This window comes from Gymnoscopelus braueri, assembly GCF_963280865.1.
Source record: "Gymnoscopelus braueri genome assembly, chromosome: 4".
Classification (NCBI taxonomy): Eukaryota; Metazoa; Chordata; class Actinopteri; order Myctophiformes; family Myctophidae; genus Gymnoscopelus; species Gymnoscopelus braueri.
Window position 1 is genome coordinate 3,504,460 of NC_137605.1, and position 20,234 is coordinate 3,524,693.

At 40.5% G+C, this 20,234-nt stretch overlaps 1 protein-coding gene across 8 annotated transcripts in view; it reads left to right on the top strand.

The window, feature by feature from the left end:
* Window positions 1-17,921, top strand: part of smg9 (SMG9 nonsense mediated mRNA decay factor) — a 30,335-nt gene extending 12,414 nt beyond the window's left edge. For all 8 annotated transcript variants that reach the window (XM_080427626.1, XM_080427628.1, XM_080427629.1 and 5 more), the window contains exons 10-14: window positions 3,376-3,482; window positions 5,914-6,021; window positions 9,420-9,545; window positions 11,403-11,547; window positions 17,143-17,921. In XM_080427626.1, coding sequence (XP_080283752.1) covers window positions 3,376-3,482; window positions 5,914-6,021; window positions 9,420-9,545; window positions 11,403-11,547; window positions 17,143-17,221 — 565 coding nt within the window. In that variant the 3' untranslated portion in view covers window positions 17,222-17,921. The remainder of the gene's footprint in view (window positions 1-3,375; window positions 3,483-5,913; window positions 6,022-9,419; window positions 9,546-11,402; window positions 11,548-17,142) is intronic.
* Window positions 17,922-20,234: the final 2,313 nt, after the last annotated feature.

Below are 20,234 nucleotides of genomic sequence, written 5' to 3' on the forward strand. Positions count from 1 at the left end.
ATCTACAAGCTCAAAACGCGTCTCAGTGCGACACGTTTTGAGCTTGTAGATCTGCTATTTTTGCTCCTTTTGAATTGGAATCCAGATCTATTTTTTTTGGCTATTTCTTTTATTGGAATCCCGAAAAGTTACATTTAGTTATACTTATGTTAACTTTATGAACTTAAATACAAATACATTGGACATTAAAAAGACAATAACATTTTAATACTAGTCAGAGGTAATTAAAGCGGCTCATGTTTGCATGTTTAGAATTGTAACAGCTGAAATATCAATAATATATCAGTATTCCGATATTAACCTGTGGGGCCGCATTAAGTGAAGGTGGGGGGCCGCATGTGGCCCCCGGGCCACCAGTTGCCCATGTATGATCTAGCTGCATGGAAATGGTGCATTTATATATAGTGGCTTCATCCACAGTACTTTACAATGTGCGTTACATCCACTAGGGCTTTCACGACTGGTCGACTCATTTGACCCAGTGGTAGTCCACTAGTCCATGTTTACCTATAAAAAAATAAAAAAGAGCCATTATTATTATTATTATCCTCCTGTCTATTATTTATTTCTAACTCTAACCCAATAACAGCCTATTAATATTATTGGGCAATAACCCCCTTTTGAGGATCCTTGGAGACGCTGCTGTGCCAGAATCACTTCCCTTAAAACGGCCTAAAAATAAAGGCAGGAGGATAATAATAATAGTAATGTCATTAAAACAATGCCAAACAAATCTACTATTCGACTAGTACCAACAAGGTCGACTAGTGGTTATACTAGTGGACTAGTGGTTCTACTAGTGGACTAGTGGTTATACTAGTGGACTAGTGGTTCTACTAGTGGACTAGTGGTTATACTAGTGGACTAGTGGTTATACTAGTGGACTAGTGGTTCTACTAGTGGACTAGTGGTTATACTAGTGGACTAGTGGTTATACTAGTGGACTAGTGGTTCTACTAGTGGACTAGTGGTTATACTAGTGGACTAGTGGTTCTACTAGTGGACTAGTGGTTATACTAGTGGACTAGTGGTTATACTAGTGGACTAGTGGTTCTACTAGTGGACTAGTGGTTATACTAGTGGACTAGTGGTTATACTAGTGGACTAGTGGTTCTACTAGTGGACTAGTGGACTAGTGGTTATACTAGTGGACTAGTGGTTCTACTAGTGGACTAGTGGTTATACTAGTGGACTAGTGGTTATACTAGTGGACTAGTGGACTAGTGGTTATACTAGTGGACTAGTGGTTATACTAGTGGACTAGTGGTTCTACTAGTGGACTAGTAGTTATACTAGTGGACTAGTGGTTCTAGTGGTTCTACTAGTGGACTAGTAGTTATACTAGTGGACTAGTGGTTCTACTAGTGGACTAGTGGTTCTACTAGTGGACTAGTGGTTATACTAGTGGACTAGTGGACTAGTGGTTATACTAGTGGACTAGTGGTTATACTAGTGGACTAGTGGTTATACTAGTGGACTAGTAGTTATACTAGTGGACTAGTGGACTAGTGGTTATACTAGTGGACTAGTGGTTATACTAGTGGACTAGTAGTTATACTAGTGGACTAGTGGTTCTACTAGTGGACTAGTGGTTATACTAGTGGACTAGTGGTTATACTAGTGGACTAGTGGTTATACTAGTGGACTAGTGGTTATACTAGTGGACTAGTGGTTATACTAGTGGACTAGTGGTTATACTAGTGGACTAGTGGTTATACTAGTGGACTAGTGGTTATACTAGTGTACTAGTGGTTATACTAGTGGACTAGTGGTTATACTGTTGGACTAGTGGTTATACTAGTGGACTAGTGGTTATACTAGTGGACTAGTGGTTCTACTAGTGGACTAGTGGTTCTACTAGTGGACTAGTGGTTCTACTAGTGGACTAGTGGTTAGACTAGTGGTTATACTAGTGGACTAGTGGTTATACTAGTGGACTAGTGGTTCTACTAGTGGACTAGTGGTTATACTAGTGGACTAGTGGTTATACTAGTGGACTAGTGGTTATACTAGTGGACTAGTGGTTATACTAGTGGACTAGTGGTTATACTAGTGGACTAGTGGTTATACTAGTGGACTAGTGGTTATACTAGTGGACTAGTGGGTGAAAGCCCTAACATCGAGGAAACCATACAAGGCACCATGTTGCTCATTGGGAGCAGTTGGGGGTTCAGTGTCTTTGCTCAAGGACTCTCTGAGCAAAGACACTCAAGTGTTTTGTTCTTGAGTGTAACTGGAGAGAAATACACTTAACCCATTAAAACCTTGAACGCATCTGTGTAACCACTTTAACCATTATTTTATACTTTGGCTATTCTAAAATAGCAGATATACAAGCTTGTAGATCTGCAATTTTTTTTTGATTGATACAATTTGTGCAAATCTTTGAATATATATGTATTTTTAAAGCGAACATTTGTAACTCAAATCTTTGCTTCTGGGGGTCCCTGGAACAGGGCATTGTGGCTACATACACCCTGCTCTTAACTCATTCACTGCCAGAACATTTTTATTTTTGCGTTTGACAAACTGCCAGAGATTTTTCATAGAAAAAAAAAGTACTCAGGAGCCAAGATACAAAATGTTTAAGTTTTAAGTTAACAAGGAAGTGGATTGGAGTCTAGATCTTCAACAAATCATATCTCCTTGGTCTTTAGGTTAAAAATTAAATAAATAAATAAGAAAAAAAAATTAAAAGTCGTTTTAGTCGTTCTTGGCAGTGAATGAGTTAATGGGTTAAAGGAGTAGTTCACCCAAAACATTACTTATTTTCTATCAATTAAATTACACGCCCCATGAAGCCTTATGTTCCATGTGTATGTGGGCAGGTTGCTGTAATGATCCATGTGGGCAGGTTGATCCATGTGTATGTGGGCAGGTTGCTGTAATGATCCATGTGTATGTGGGCAGGTTGCTGTAATGATCTAGCCTCGCGTGGCCAGACAATATCACACGACACACTGCGTGGATATTAGTCTGGTCCCTATCAACGATAAAAAAAAATCCAAGGGGCGGTTACAAAAAGATCCAAACGGACTCTATTGGTTAGACCTAAACCAATCAGAGCAGTGCTTCCTTGTTCACGAACTAATCAGAGCAGTGCTTCCTTGCAATGACGTAGAAGGAAGCACTGCTCTGATTAGTTCGTGAACAAGGAAGCACTGCTCTGATTGGCTCCACACCACTGCGGAGGGAGAGAAGTGGAATCTCTATGGAGGGGGGCCAGACCTAATCTGCCGAGGGCTAAAGTGCGATGCGATTTTGCAAAGGCAGATTCGGCTGGAACCAGGCTAGTAATGATCCATGTGGGCAGGTTGATCCATGTGTATGTGGGCAGGTTGCTGTAATGATCCATGTGTTACTGTATGTGGGCAGGTTCCTCCAGACTGCTGAGATGTTGAAGCCTTCTACTCCCTCAGCCAGCCATGACAGCACCGGCACTACAGGCAACGATGATGGAGCCGAGTATTATCCTCACATAGGTATACTTTATGAGTATTATCCTCACATAGGTATACTTTATGAGTATTATCCTCACATAGGTATACTTTATGAGTAAGAAAGAAAAACTGGTGCGCTTCCTCTGGATGCCTTCTTAGTTTAGGCAGTGGGTGCTCAGCTATGTATACAAATCAAATCAAAAACCACCTAAGTGGAAAAAGCAGCACTCCAAAAATAAATACTGCAAGACAGTGGCTCAGTTTCTCATTTTATTGCGAGAACGCTAACGCGTTTCGGCCGCAGCCTTCTACCTCAGAGCAGATTAAAGAGTGATATTGGGGGTGCATGTCCCTCTTTTAAACATACACAAATCATCCCCACCTGTGTATATTGAGATCATCCAAATGATCTCAATGTAGTGTGATGTCTTAAAAAAAGAAATGTAATTGATGTCTGTGATTCATTCATGATCTGTGATATTTGTACTGATATTGCTGTGAACTGCTGATCTGACTGTGACTGTGATATTGTGTAATTGATTGATTGCCAAGCAAGTACCTCCCCCCCCTACACAGGTGGGGATGATTTGTGTATGTTTAAAAGAGGGGCATGCACCCCCAATATCTGCTCTGAGGTAGAAGGCTGCGGCCGAAACGCGTTAGCGTTCTCGCAATAAAATGAGAAACTGAGCCACTGTCTTGCAGTATTTATTTTTGGAGTGCTGCTTTTTCCACTGGTTTTTGATTTGATTTGTATACTTTATGAGTATTATCCTCACATAGGTATACTTTATGAGTATTATCATCACATAGGTATACTTTATGAGTATTATCATCACATAGGTATACTTTATGAGTATTATCATCACATAGGTATACTTATAAATATATAAAACTAGCCCGATCTACAAGCTCACGAGACACTATAGGATGATTTTTTTTTTTTTTTGTGTGCCTACTGTATGCGAGAATAATAATCCAGAGATGGGGACTCGAGTTAGGGACTCGGACTCGAGTCGCACTCGAGTGGCCAAAAACGAGACTCTCGACTCGACTCTGACTCGCCCCTCAAAGACTTGAGACTTGACTCGACTCGAGCCTCAAAGACTTGAGACTTGACTCGACTCGAGCCTCAAAGACTCGTGGACAATCTTTATTTTATGTTTATTTTTTGGACAAATAAATGAATGAAATGCCCAAAAAACTTCCACTCCCCTGTCCCCCCCCCCCCCGCAAAGAAACCTCCGCTCCAGTGCGCGCTGCGCGGAGCCGGCTTCAGTCAAGCTGTTTCATGCTGCTCATTAACGTAAACATGGAGAGGCGAGCGCAACAGCTGCTATGTGTGTGGCCGCCGCGGCCTTTCATCATTAAATATAAAAACTTCGAAATTAAACAAATATGTTTAGCTCAGAATCAGCTATATAACCTCAGTTATCTTGGCATATGCTTACATTTTTTATAAGATGGTCGGACCATCTGTGACCGCACGTTTAGGAAACATCGGATTTTCATTTCGTTACCCAGCTGGGTGAATATTCAACACTTCACCACGGTAAACGCTACGCTCATGTAATGTTCACTGCATAAAAGCTGTGGTTCTCAAACCTTTTCAGGCCGTGACCCCCCAAAAGAATCATATTTGAACTGGGGATCCACATTTAGACAGTTTTTTGGTGCGCAACACAGCCCTCGTTTAAGTGAATTGCTTTCACCTGCTCTGCTGTTGGACTGCTGTGTGGAGTCGAGTGTGCGCAACAGGGCATATCTCCGCCAAGCCAGGGTGACCTACCCAGGCCCATGAAATTCATATGCAGGCATAGTAGCCAATTAGAATGAAATCTGCAAAAACTGACTCATATACTGATACAGAACCATATTGGCTATATATTATCGCTGTCGGGTGGAAATCTTGTATGTTCCTTTTTTATTATTATTTAAAAACAATTAAAAATCATGAAAATAGCCAATCTACAAGCTGTAATTATTAATAATTAAGAAATACTATATTTTAAAGAGTGAAAAATCAACTAAAGTCATTATTAGTGCAAGTTCAATCACATTTCATTTAAATGAAAATAAATTGTGGGGAAAATACATAAAATCTCTAATCTGTGAATCTCTAATGTGATTTATTATGACCTGTCTATACTTTTACATTTATGCCCCCCCCCCCCCCCCCATTTTTTTTTAAAGACTTTAAAAAGACTCGAGACTTGACTCGGACTCGACCCTCAAAGACTTGACTCGGACTCGACTCGACTCAACCCTCAAAGACTTGAGACTCGACTCGACTCGAGCCTCAAAGACCCGAGACTTGACTCGGACTCGACTCGACTCAACCCTCAAAGACTTGAGACTTGACTCGACTCGAGCCTCAAAGACTTGAGACTTGACTCGGACTCGAGCTCAGAGACTCGTGGACATCTCTGTAATAATCATAACATGTACCTATGATTTCTTATTTTCCGTCTAGTGTTTGTGCAGAATAAAGCCAGACGAGACGAGTTCTGTCCCAGGAACCTGAAGAAGATGCACATGGTGGTGGACAAGCTGATGGTCCACTCTCATCTCAAATATAAAGGTAGTGATGGTCCACTCTCATCTCTAATATAAAGGTAGTGATGGTCCACTCTCATCTCTAATATAAAGGTAGTGATGGTCCACTCTCATCTCTAATATAAAGGTAGTGATGGTCCACTCTCATCTCTAATATAAAGGTAGTGATGGTTCACTCTCACCTCTAATATAAAGGTAGTGATGGTCCACTCTCATCTCTAATATAAAGGTAGTGATGGTCCACTCTCACCGCTAATATAAAGGTAGTGATGGTCCACTCTCATCTCAAATATAAAGGTAGTGATGGTCCACTCTCATCTCAAATATAAAGGTAGTGATGGTCCACTCTCATCTCAAATATAAAGGTAGTGATGGTCCACTCTCATATCTAATATAAAGGTAGTGATGGTCCACTCTCATCTCTAATATAAAGGTAGTGATGGTCCACTCTCATCTCTAATATAAAGGTAGTGATGGTCCACTCTCATCTCTAATATAAAGGTAGTGATGGTCCACTCTCATCTCTAATATAAAGGTAGTGATGGTCCACCCTCACCTCTAATATAAAGGTAGTGATGGTCCACTCTCATCTCTAATATAAAGGTAGTGATGGTCCACTCTCATCTCTAATATAAAGGTAGTGATGGTCCACTCTCATCTCTAATATAAAGGTAGTGATGGTCCACTCTCATCTCTAATATAAAGGTAGTGATGGTCCACTCTCATCTCTAATATAAAGGTAGTGATGGTCCACCCTCATCTCTAATATAAAGGTAGTGATGGTCCACTCTCATCTCTAATATAAAGGTAGTGATGGTCCACCCTCATCTCTAATATAAAGGTAGTGATGGTCCACTCTCATCTCTAATATAAAGGTAGTGATGGTCCACTCATCTCTAATATAAAGGTAGTGATGGTCCACTCTCATCTCTAATATAAAGGTAGTGATGGTCCACCCTCATCTCTAATATAAAGGTAGTGATGGTCCACTCTCATCTCTAATATAAAGGTAGTGATGGTTCACTCTCATCTCTAATATAAAGGTAGTGATGGTCCACTCTCACCTCTAATATAAAGGTAGTGATGGTCCACTCTCACCTCTAATATAAAGGTAGGGATGGTCCACTCTCACCTCTAATATAAAGGTAGGGATGGTCCACTCTCACCTCTAATATAAAGGTAGGGATGGTCCACTCTCATCTCTAATATAAAGGTAGGGATGGTCCACTCTCATCTCTAATATAAAGGTAGTGATGGTCCACTCTCACCTCTAATATAAAGGAAGTGATGGTCCACTCTCATCTCTAATATAAAGGTAGTGATGGTCCACTCTCATCTCTAATATAAAGGTAGTGATGGTCCACTCTCATCTCTAATATAAAGGTAGTGATGGTTCACTCTCACGTCTAATATAAAGGTAGTGATGGTCCACCCTCACCTCTAATATAAAGGTAGTGATGGTCCACTCTCATCTCTAATATACAGGTAGTGATGGTTCACTCTCATCTCTAATATAAAGGTAGTGATGGTCCACTCTCATCTCTAATATAAAGGTAGTGATGGTCCACTCTCATCTCTAATATAAAGGTAGTGATGGTCCACTCTCATCTCTAATATAAAGGTAGTGATGGTCCACTCTCATATCTAATATAAAGGTAGTGATGGTCCACTCTCACCTCTAATATAAAGGTAGTGATGGTCCACTCATCTCTAATATAAAGGTAGTGATGGTTCACTCTCACCTCTAATATAAAGGTAGTGATGGTCCACTCTCATCTCTAATATAAAGGTAGTGATGGTCCACTCTCATCTCTAATATAAAGGTAGTGATGGTCCACTCTCATCTCTAATATAAAGGTAGTGATGGTTCACTCTCATCTCTAATATAAAGGTAGTGATGGTCCACTCTCATCTCTAATATAAAGGTAGTGATGGTCCACTCATCTCTAATATAAAGGTAGTGATGGTCCACTCTCATCTCTAATATAAAGGTAGTGATGGTCCACTCTCATCTCTAATATAAAGGTAGTGATGGTCCACTCTCATCTCTAATATAAAGGTAGTGATGGTCCACTCTCATCTCTAATATAAAGGTAGTGATGGTCCACTCTCATCTCAAATATAAAGGTAGTGATGGTCCACTCTCACCTCTAATATAAAGGTAGTGATGGTCCACTCTCATCTCTAATATAAAGGTAGTGATGGTCCACTCTCATCTCTAATATAAAAGTTAGAAAGTTACCACAATATTTTGTTTAGTTCACACTGTTAAAAACTGGAATACGGCACTTGGAAAATGCAGATGGGATACAAAAGCATATAAAGATCTGTGTTAGAGCTTTAATCGGGCCTAAGAATTTGAGCCCAGCCCGACAAAAGTTCAGCCCAGGGCTGGCCCGAAGCCCGAGAAATATGTGACAAACTGGGCCCAGCCCGAGAGCCCCAAACTGGCAGCAGCCTTGTTCCCTTCATGGAATAGGATTGGCTATTCATGCATTGGAACATTGTGGGGAGGCAACATTGTGGGGAGGCAACATTGTGGCTTGTAAGAAGACTAGGCTGGGATCACATCGTTTGCAGGTTGAAAAACGCCATCTACAAGCTGGACTGTACCATCTTGTGGTTCTGTGTGGGTTTTATAGGAACATGTTGGACTGTACCATCATCCGGTTCTGTGTGGTTTTATAGGAACATGGTGGACTGTACCATCTTGTGATTCTGTGTGGTTTTATAGGAACATGTTGGACTGTACCATCTTCTGGTTCTGTGTGTTTTTTATAGGAACATGTTGGACTGTACCATCTTCTGGTTCTGTGTGTTTTTTATAGGAACATGTTGGACTGTACCATCTTCTGGTTCTGTGTGTTTTTTATAGGAACATGTTGGACTGTACCATCTTCTGGTTCTGTGTGTTTTTTATAGGAACATGTTGGACTGTACCATCATCCGTTGTTTTTATAGGATTGTGTTGGACTGTACCATCTTGTGGTTCTGTGTGGGTTTTATAGGAACATGTTGAACTGTACCATCTTGTGGTTCTGTGTGGGTTTTATAGGAACATGTTGAACTGTGCCATCATCCGTTGTTTTTATAGGAACATGTTGGACTGTACCATCTTGTGGTTCTGTGTGGGTTTTATAGGAACATGTTGGACTGTACCATCTTCTGGTTCTGTGTGGGTTTTATAGGAACATGTTGGACTGTACCATCTTGTGGTTCTTTGTGGGTTTTATAGGAACATGTTGGACTGTACCATCTTGTGGTTCTGTGTGGTTTTATAGGAACATTGTTCATGTTATGTAACATATTGGTTCTGTGTGGTTTTATAGGAACATTGTTCATGTTATGTAACATCTTGGTTCTGTGTGGTTTTATAGGAACATTGTTCATGTTATGTAACATCTTGGTTCTGTGTGGTTTTAGGGACATTGTCCATGCTGGACTGTAACATCTTCCCGGGTCTTGGACGGGACTATCTGGACACAGAAGTCAACATGTTCCTGCTTCCTCTGCAGGAGAACGATGGAGACGATGCTCTGTCCAAAGCAGGTTAGAGAAGACATCTGTGTTCATGATTTAAATGAATGGTTTGGTTTTCGTACCGGCCACCATGTGTGCTGTGTGAGTTTAAATGAATGGTTTGATTTGATTAAAGTCACACTGTGTAACTTTTAACCCATTAAGACCGGGAACGCATCTGTGTCACTTTTAGATTTCTTTGGCTATTCAAAAATAGCAGATCTACAAGCTCATAGCGCGGCACTACGAGCTTGTAGATCTGCTATTTTTGAAAAATCTTGACAATTTGTGCAAATCTTTGAATATATATATATTATATATATATATATATATTTTTTTTTTAAGCAAACTTTTGTAACTCAAATCTTTGCTTCTGGGGGTTCTACAAATGTCTTCTAAATCCTACAGTTTTTTGAAAAAACGTATGTTTCTATATCAGTGGTTCTCAAGGACCCCAAAATTATATGTATTTGGCCGCGGAACCCCATCTCAAAATATGTTGTTCCAGGGACCCCCCAGAAGAAAAAAATGAGTTTAAAATGTTTGCTTTAAAAAGATATACTGTGTATACTGTATAAGATTTGAATATAAAAACATATTTTTGAATAGCAAAAGTATAAAATAATGGTTTAAGTGGTTACACAGATGCTTTCCTGGTTTTAATTGGTTAAATTGGTTAATATGTTTTGTATGCAAAGATTTGAGTTAAAAATGTTCGCTTGAAATAAATAAATATATATTCAAAGATTTGGCACATTTTCAAGGTTTCTTTTAAAAAATAGCAGATCTACAAGCTCATGCCGCGCTATGAGCTTGTAGATCTACCAATTTTGATGGTAGCCCACATAAATCTAAAAATGACACACATATGCGTTCCCGGTTTGAATGGGTTAAATGAAACAAAATACATTTGTCACAATAACCATTCCACATAATGTGTTTTTTGTCAACTTCTTATTAAACACAATTTTTATTCACGAGTGACACTCGAATAATCAATTAGCTGATGCACCCCTAGTGTAACATCATTTAATAAAACAAATGTGTTGTAATAGATTAATATAACAAATATGTTGTCATTAGGGTCTATAATGAACTAGAAAAGTGCACACATGAGGCCCGGGTGCCAAATCTTCCTTGGGCTACTGTGAGTGTGTGTGCAGAGCTTCACTGCGATCGGTCAAGCGGTGCCCGAGATTAGCTCTTTACAGACAGACAGGCAGACGGACAGACAGACAGACAGACAGACAGACAGACAGACTGACTCACAAAAGCTAAAACATGGAGGCACGGTGGAGCGGTCGGTAGCGCTGTCGCCTCACAGCTAGAAGGTCCTGGGTTCGACTCCCGCCGGGGATGCTGTGGGCGCTGGGGGCGTGTCTTCTCCTCTGCGTCATCAGCGCCCATACCCTAGGTGGGGTTGGCGAAAGGGCCCACTCTGTGTGGATTTTGCATGTTCTCCCCGTGTCTCCTAGGGTACGTTACGTACCCTCACAAAGACATGTAGTAATCCTGGTCGCTATACCGCCTCCCCCATGACAGCCGGGGCGCCTGATGGAGGGGAAGGGAACTGGTTGGAATAACGTGTTCCTTCCACGCGCTACGTCCTACCGGGGAAACTCTCCCCGAAGGTCAGTTGGCTCTCATGCATTGAAGGAGGCATGAGCTCGGCCCTGGGCTCCCTATGCTGGTGGGGGGAGTGTAGCGCCCAGGATCACTTAGAAAATTGGCACCGGGTGAAAAAAACGGGTTACAAAATCGTGGGATAAAAAATGTAAAAAAGCTAAAACATAATCCCTCGCCTTTGTGCCGTTTCGGCCTGCCGGGGATAATTCATGTTATTTTGTCATCATCAGGGTGTATAATACATGTATTTGTGTTGATCAGGGTGTGGGACGTCCCCTCTCTTCTCTCTCCTGCCGGGGTACAGGGGACACCCCGCCTTCTCCTCTCTGGTGTCCAAGCTGCGGAGCCAGGTCCTGGCCATGCCCCGCTGCCAGCTCTCCCACACCATCCTGACTGAGAAGAACTGGTAACATTCTATCCTTTTATGTCCATTTATATTACTGTAAAACTGAAGAAACGCTCGCACCCAGTTGGGCTCCAGCTCCAGTTATTTGACCCGAGTGCTGCTGTGGCTTTTGGAGCTTGTGCTCTTCATCAGTGATGATTTCGCTGAGCACCTGCCCAACCTTTGGTTTGCATGCAGTGTTAATTTTGACAGCAAATTCTGATTTAGTCTTAACCCTTTAAGACCTGAGAAGATTCTAGAAATGTCTTCTAAATCCAAAAAAAAAATTGGGAAAAAAAACATTTTTTTTTTCCTCGATTTTTCAAAAATAGCAGATCTACAAGTTCATAGCGCGGCACTCGGTGCCGCGCTATGAGCTTGTATATCTGCTATTTTTGAATAGCCTAAAGAAATCTAAAGTGACACAGATGCGTTCCAGGTATCAATGGGTTAAGCTGGCCTTACACTATGAGATAATCATAATATTAACGATTTTTAAATCGGGTATCATCACACACTACAAGATAATCTTTCAAGATTCTCTTATCAGATTATCTTAAACATGCACACACTACACGATTAAAGACATCGGGGGCATCTCACACTACAAGATTCTATCCAGATTCTCGGGCTTACCCGAACAGCAATAATAAATAGAAAAATATATTAAAAAAATAATAATTATGAATTATTAATAATTATAATTATATAAGATATTATATCAGTAGCCTATATTATTCTGATATTAAATAAAGTTACACATTACAATCCGTACATTTTCATATGTCAATTCAGTGTTTTTCTCCGACAGCCAGCTGCGCTCCGAGCAGCGCAGCCACACACACACACACACACACACACACACAGTGCACCGCGTCAGAGCAGATCTACAATCTCACAACACGTCTCATTCGCGGTAGGCTACTTGTGGTCTTGTATATCGCATTAGCTGTAGAATACAACTCTCGTAGACGTATTTATGATTATGATGTTTTCAATCTACGAGAGTTGTAGGGTTCACCCCCCATGGACACAGGGACTTTCAGCACTATGCCCCGTAGACACTACAAACATGTACACATTGAAAATAAAGGTAATTATCCCCACGCCCCAAATGTTAACTCTCGCTACGGGGCAGTAGTGTAATGTAATAATCCATATCTTTCAATAAAGAAGTGTTTTAATGCCGTTTGTGGCCGAACGCCATTTTTTCACCCTCGTTTACATCCTGTTTACATTGAGTGTAATTCCGGGTTTCACCAGTTGGGCGGGGACTACCGCTCATTGGGAACTTCCGACAGAATCAGCCACAGACGGCATGAAACACTTCTTTATTGAAAGATATGGATTATTACATTAAACTACTACCCCGTAGCGATAGTTAACATTTGCTGCGTGGGGGTAAGCACCTTTATTTTCAATTTGTACATGTTTGTAGTGTCTACGGGGTATAGTGCTGAAAGTCCCTGTGTCCATGGGGGGTGAACCCTACAACTCTCGTAGATTGAAAACGTCAGAATCATAAATACGTCTACGAGAGTTGTATTCTACAGCTAATATCGCATAATGTTAACCACTCGGGCCAGAACATAATGAAAGGCTAATTTAAGAAATGGATAGTTAACAAATGTACTGGAACTCCAAGAGTCAAGACAGAACGCCTTATATTTGGCACACATTTGTGATACTCACACAGAGAAAGAATCTAAATGTAAGCTATTAGGTGGTGGCATAATAAACCGTAAACGAGCGGTCGTCCCCCCCCCCCCCCCCCCCCAAGACTGACCATGTAAAGCCTACCGTCCTCATTATAATCATTATTATGCATGATTCATCAGGATCGCTTTGCAAATCCACAAGCTCACACTGCAGCGCAGATTGAATATATTCGGGGCGCAACACCGTTGTCAGTGGTGTAAAGTAACAAAGTACATGTACTAATTTTTAGGTATTTTTACTTTACTGGAGTATTGCCAATTTTCAGTACTATTGTATTACTTCTACACCCTAACGGCAAATATTGTACTTTTACTCCACTACAATCATTTGAAAACTTTAGTTACTTTGCTATTATCAATTATTATATTATAAAACATACATTAACCACTTTAGCCCTATTTTATAGGCCTACATAGGCTATTTGAAAATAGCCGATCTACAAGCTCACAATGCATCGCATCGCAACACATTGTGAGCTTGTAGATCTGCTATTTTCAAACATTAGTACTTTTACTTTTGGTACTTTAAGTACATTTTGATACTAATACTTTTGTGCTTTTACTCAAGTAAATCTTGAATTCCGGACTTTTATTTGTAACGGAGTATTTCTATATTGCAGTATTGATACTTTTACTTAGGTAAAATATCTGAGTACTTTCCCCACCATGCACTGACCGTTGTACGTCGAAGCATAAATTGGTCGTTACTGGAAGGATTGCAGCTGCTACTTATGGAGAGAGACAGACTGCTTGAGATCGCTAAACATTAATCTGCTAGTTAACAAGAGAAATGACACTTTCCAAAAGTATAAAGAGTATAAAAGATATGTATAAAAGATATGTGACAGTGCTGAAAACAGGGCATTTAAAGATGAATATGGACACATTGGACAACAGCAGTGCGTTCGGAAATTGCCCACCAGAGCGCACTCGCCTATTAGTTTGTATTGGCCAGTGTCCTCAATGCAAAGCTGTTGTGTTTCATCGGCTACACACGTTTTGGCTGTTTGCAAGCCAAGGAATATAATTTTAGACGGCAAGATGAAGCATGGAATGGTAGGCTACCAGGCAAGTTATAAAGTTTAATAAGCATCTTTCAGGTGGGGATATATTCTCTATATGACTGTCAGTCCATATTTTAAAATGAAAATAATAAAATCATTATCAAAATAATGTATTTTAATATAAAACATGGATCCACCGCAGCTGCACAGCTGTGTGTGTGTGTGTGTGTGTGTGTGTGTGTGTGTGTGTGTGTGTGTGTGTGTGTGTGTGTGTGTGTGTGTGTGTGTGTGTGTGTGTGTGTGTGTGTGTGTGTGTGTGTGTGTGTGTGTGTGTGTGTGTGTGTGTGTGTGTGTGTGTGTGTGTGTGTGTGTGTGTGTGACATTGCGGTGTTGGAACAGCGGCCGTATTTTTCTCAGTCCGACCCTCGCCAGGTGTTCCATACAGTAGCGATCCAGTAAATATCAAACATTTTTGAAAATGATTTTGACGATGACCCAAGGGGAAGCGTTTTCACTCGAAATATCAAACGTGATCGGAGTGGCCCCGATCGTCTTGTGAGCAACTCGGGAGCGTTCAGATTGGATCTTTGAACCCTCACACTAGACGATGTTTATGCCCGAGATTCGCCCCCGATCTAGGCTGGGGTAGACACGCCCCCCCCCCCCCCCCCCGATACTCGGGAGGGTTGTTTTTTAGCCCGATTATCTTGTAGTGTATGGCCACCTTGAGTCTTAGTCTTTTGAATAACAGTCCTATTTTAGTCATCTGAAATTGTTAGTCTAGTCCAGATGCGGCCCGGGATATGATTAAAAAAAAAATCAAATTCATTGTAGGCCTACCTCTAATGACTACGCTGAGGTGTCTGGAAGCAGCAAGTGAAATTTTCATGCTGGCTACCCATGTAAATAAATGTGACTATTTTTGAAAAATAATAATAAACAATGATTGAAAACTTTTTTTTAAAGTAATGATGTTTTATGTTATATTATTATCTTGAATGTAATTACTTACTATACACCACTGTTGTTCTTTAAATTCTGGCACTGCAATGAAAACGTGACTTGGTAATCATTACCATTACCAGGTATTGTTTAACTTCAAATTTAATTATTCTAAAATGGTTATTGGGGCTCCTTACAAATTGAATTGTGTCAATAATTAAAGTAGCTATTCTTCTTCATAATATGTATTTTTAAAAGTGATATACTGTAGTTAGTAGCAGTGTCTGAGACAACACACTGAAAAACAATACTGTATAACTGAATGCGTGTGAGCGTGCATGCGCGTCCGCAATGGTTGCGAGTTGCGACCCACATCAAGTCACCTTTTGACCAATGTGTCCCAGACCCCAAAATTAGTTAGACACCCCTGGTCTAGTCCTAGTCGACTAAATATCAAAATCTTAGTCTTAGTCGAAAACATAACATAATCTGTGCATTGAAACTTTGGGATAACCAGGTAAACAATGGACCTAGCATCTATCTAAATAATATGGTAGTAACATAGTGATCAAGAAAAACGAACCTAAGTAACCAAAACCAGCCAATGTCTGCATGGTAGCCATGTCTTGTGGTTAGCATCACACCATCATACCATCCTCACATCTCCTCATCTCCGTTATTTAATAATAACAAAACTACCATGGATTCTGAGGGTGAGACCGATGGCATCCCAGACGTCCTCCTGCCATCCACTTAAGTTACAACCATTTGTTTTTAAAGGATATATTCAGTTACCGTGCTTTGTGACATAGAATAAAGCAAGATAACATAAAACAATATACCATTTTTATGCCAATCATTTCTCTCTATAGCAGCAGGTATCAGCCTCTGGAGTAGTGTGGTGGAGAAACACACTTGATTGATTGATTGATTGAATATTTTATTAGCAGTTTGCAAAAAAAATCACAGGAAAGTACAGTTCAATACAAGGTCTGTTAACACATTGACTGCCAGAGTTATTCAGATTTTTTAGCAGTTTTATGCCAGAGATTTTTCATTGAGAAAAAAAAGTACTCAGGAGCCGAGATACAGAATTTTTAAGTTAACAAGGAAGTGGATGGGAGTCTAAATCTTTGAAAAATCATATCTCCTTGGTCTTTGGGTCAAATAAAAAAATATATATATAATTTTTTTTTAAATAATAACGCATATATGCGTTCTTGGTAGAGCTTTAAACCTAAATATTTCAGCCCGGCTCGACCCAGCCCGACAGAACTTCAAGCCCAGCCCGACCCAAAGCCTGATACATAATTGACACATTGGGCCCAGCCCAGCCCGTAGCCCGTCATTTTTCTAAACAAGCTTAATTGCTGCATGCAGCCTTTTTTTCTCATAAAGTCTTGGTAATTCGTTAAGAACAGGAGTCATTCACCCTTTTCCAACAGTCTGTTAGAAAAAAAGAATATGCTACAAATTAATTAATATATGCATTTATTTGGATAAAAAAAAGAAATTGCATTTTGTTGCCTAGGCCAGCCCAACCCAAAGCCCGACAAATACGTGACCAATTGGACCCGGCCCAGCCCGTGCCGACGGGTCGGGTCCCGTCGGGCTCGGGCAAAAATCTTAAGCTCTAGTTCTTGGCAAGCAAGTGATGGATTCTAAAGAACGCATATATGCGTTCTTTGCAGGCAATGTGTTAAGAGGATTTTAAACCCAAGAAAGCCTATGGCTTGTTTCCATTGAGGTCCTTTGTACTCAATTCATGCGTTTTTCGGCTATTTTCCGTGCACAAAATGCTTCCAAATGTCTGTAATCAGTCGAGGCGACTGAGAACGCGTGTGTGTGTGTGTGTGTGTGTGTGTGTGTGTGTGTGTGTGTGTGTGTGTGTGTGTGAGAGAGAGAGAGAGAACTGTGCTTAATGCAGATGTGTGTGTTTTGCTTTGTTCCAGGTTTCACTATGCAGCTCGTATCTGGGACGGAGTGAAGAAATCCTCAGCCCTGTCTGAGTACAGCCGTCTGCTGCCCTAAGGGTCATAAGGGACATAAGGGTCATAAGGGTCATAAGGGTGAAGTGCTGCACTGAGAAGCTCTCAGTAGAAGGGGGGGTCTTCAGTCCTGTAAGACACTGGTTTTCAACCCAGGGAAACCAGGGGTCCAAATGGGACCCTTACCGGTCTGTGACTCTGAGAGTTCAGACCGCAGGCAAATCCCATATCTCAGATCTGATCTTTAAGGAATATGACTGGACACACACTATTCACAGATCAGATTTGTGTATTCAGACTTTATAGCCGGAAAGTGATCTACAAGCTCACAACGCGTCGCAGCGCACCTCGTTGTGAGCTTGTAGATCAGCTATACGTTCGGTGAGCGGCACCATCGTACAACAAGGTGTGTACCAGGCTTCAGTGTCAGAGTGTCCACACTGAGTTCACACTGAAAAACATGTTTTCAGTTTAGTTTTTAGATTTATTTCAGACAAAAGGAGTCTGGTTTGTGCTGTTAGTGTGAACGTAGCCTAACAGACAGTCTGGTTTGTGCTGTTAGTGTGAACATAGCCTAACAGACAGAATGTGGAAGGTTGTTTAATGAACACAAATCAACAGTCATGTGTAAGTTAAGTATTAAATGTGAAATGGATGATAAGGTGGAAAGTTTTCTGACTGTTGCACCTGGTGTCTGTGGTTGATGTATAAATAAAATGCAGGAAGCCTGCGCTTATTTTCTGTTACGTATTGGCCTGCCTGCTGGGGGGCGGGGTGGGGGGGTTGAGGGTAGACTAACATGCTGCAGAAAATCATAACTTATTTTCACCCGCTTTCAACCTGGCTTCATTTGTAATAAATTTGCATCACTTATCTAAGTATTTTCTAAGTATTTATAGTTGTGTGTGTTGGGGGGGGGAGGGGGGGGGGGGTTACAGTACTGAACGTGTTTGAACTTCACATAACCAAGAACAGGATGTCACATGACTCTCTGGCACTGCATGGAGGTGGAGATGAGCTGAATCAGAATCAGCTTCATGGTCACATGATCACAGGTTTAGATGAAGTGAGTGAAATTCACTTTGTGGACAGAGAGAGCAAAGAAAGAGAAAAGAATAATCATACAGCAGAGAAATCTTATGTTTTATTTTAAAGGCATCACACGCTACAGGATTCTATCCAGATTCTCTGGCTTGCCCGAACAAAAGGCTGCCTTGCTCCGCGATGTTGTTATAATTATTAGTAGCCTATATTATTTTATATTAAATAAAGTAAACATTACAATATGTACATGTTCAATCATTACAATCAAATTTAAAGTTTCTTATGAACATACACTGACTGGCGATTGTGCTGTTTTTTTTTCCGACAACCAGCTTCCCTCCTGAGCAAACACACACACACACACACACACACACACACACACACACACACACACACACACACACACACACACACACTTTTCATACCATCAGGTTGGTTGTTTATGTAGGATCAGGATGGACACTGTCCAATATATGGATACTGTAGCAATATGTTATTTTTATTAAGTGACACCCTGCATGATGGACAAGTAGATAAATGCTGCTTTATGAAACTATGGACAGACGCAGGGACAGTGCAGACACTACATGGTGTCATTTGGGGTGACACTGTTCTTCCATAACTTTCCAAAATGTTCTCTCCATGTGACCATTGATTGATTGATTGATGTAGTTTATTTAGAAAGACATGAGAATAGTACATGACAGTACATAACAGTACATGGAAGTACAAATTCACAATACAAGGTCTACTAAACTGGAAACCCTCATTAAGCACTAAGCTTGTTTAAGATGAGAACCCCATGCACACAAATCATGATGAAATATAAGAGGCAGACAGATATACACACTACTATACAGAATGTCATACAATCAGCTTTCAGGTTACTGGTATGTTATTGACCGTGTCAGTGTGTGCTTGTACAGTAGGTCATTCATTATATCCACGTCGGTTTATAAAGTCAATGTAAAATGCAGTGGTGGAAAGTAGCTAAGTATTCTTAAGTACACTTTTGAGGTACTTTTTACTTTACCTGGAGTATTTCCAATATTCAATACTTTTACTTCTACTCCACTTCATCTCAGAGGCAAATATCGTACTTTTACTCCACTACAATTATTTGAAAAACTAGTTACTTTGCAGATATAAATTATTATATTATAAAACATACATTAATCATTGTAGCCCTATTTTATATCTAAGCTATTTGAAAATAGCCGATCTACAAGCTCACAACATGACGCGTTGTGTGCTTGCAGATCTGCCATTTTCAAACATTTTAGTCCTTTAGTTTTGGTAGCCTACTTTAAAGGGTCTACACCATGAAAATCACTTTTTTCTTGGTTTTTTGTATTTTTTGGGGTCCCCAGTGTCTCTTGTACCCAAAAAAATGATTTTTTTTTTAATTCAGTCATTCCTTCTCATTTCATGGATTTCCAGAATTGGCGTGTCTGAACAGGCGATCTCAGAATGGAAATGTTTATGATGTCACAAACATTAATGATGGCAAACCCAATGTTAAATGAAAAGTGCCCGAATCGCTCCGAAACTTTTTCTACCCCCCCTAAGTGGGGGTCTACGAACAAATACTTCGGGCTCGGATTTTGGCTCCGCCCCCCGGAAGTGGGTGAAACAGGCACCTCAAACACTTGGTGGAATTGTTCAAAAATGTTCAAAGTGTTTTTTTTTCGATTTTGTATTTTTCTTAGATGCTTCTTTTTATGCAGAATCTTTCCTTTTTTTTTAATTTATTAACAGACAGAATTGCTCAGTAGCCCCCCCCTGCACAAGAGGACGTTTTGGTATTGCAGCTGAAAGTGCTGTATAAGCCAGAGACAATGGACCCTTCGCTAAACCCCACCCCAAAAGCGATTGTCCAATGCCAGCTTAGCGACCGTTGTTAGCCTGGCATAGGTCTGGCAAGCTTTCGTCACCTGCCATAGCTGTCAATGTTATTTCGCCCTCACACACGCACACAATAATTTGCAACATAATAGCAAGAACAGGAATAA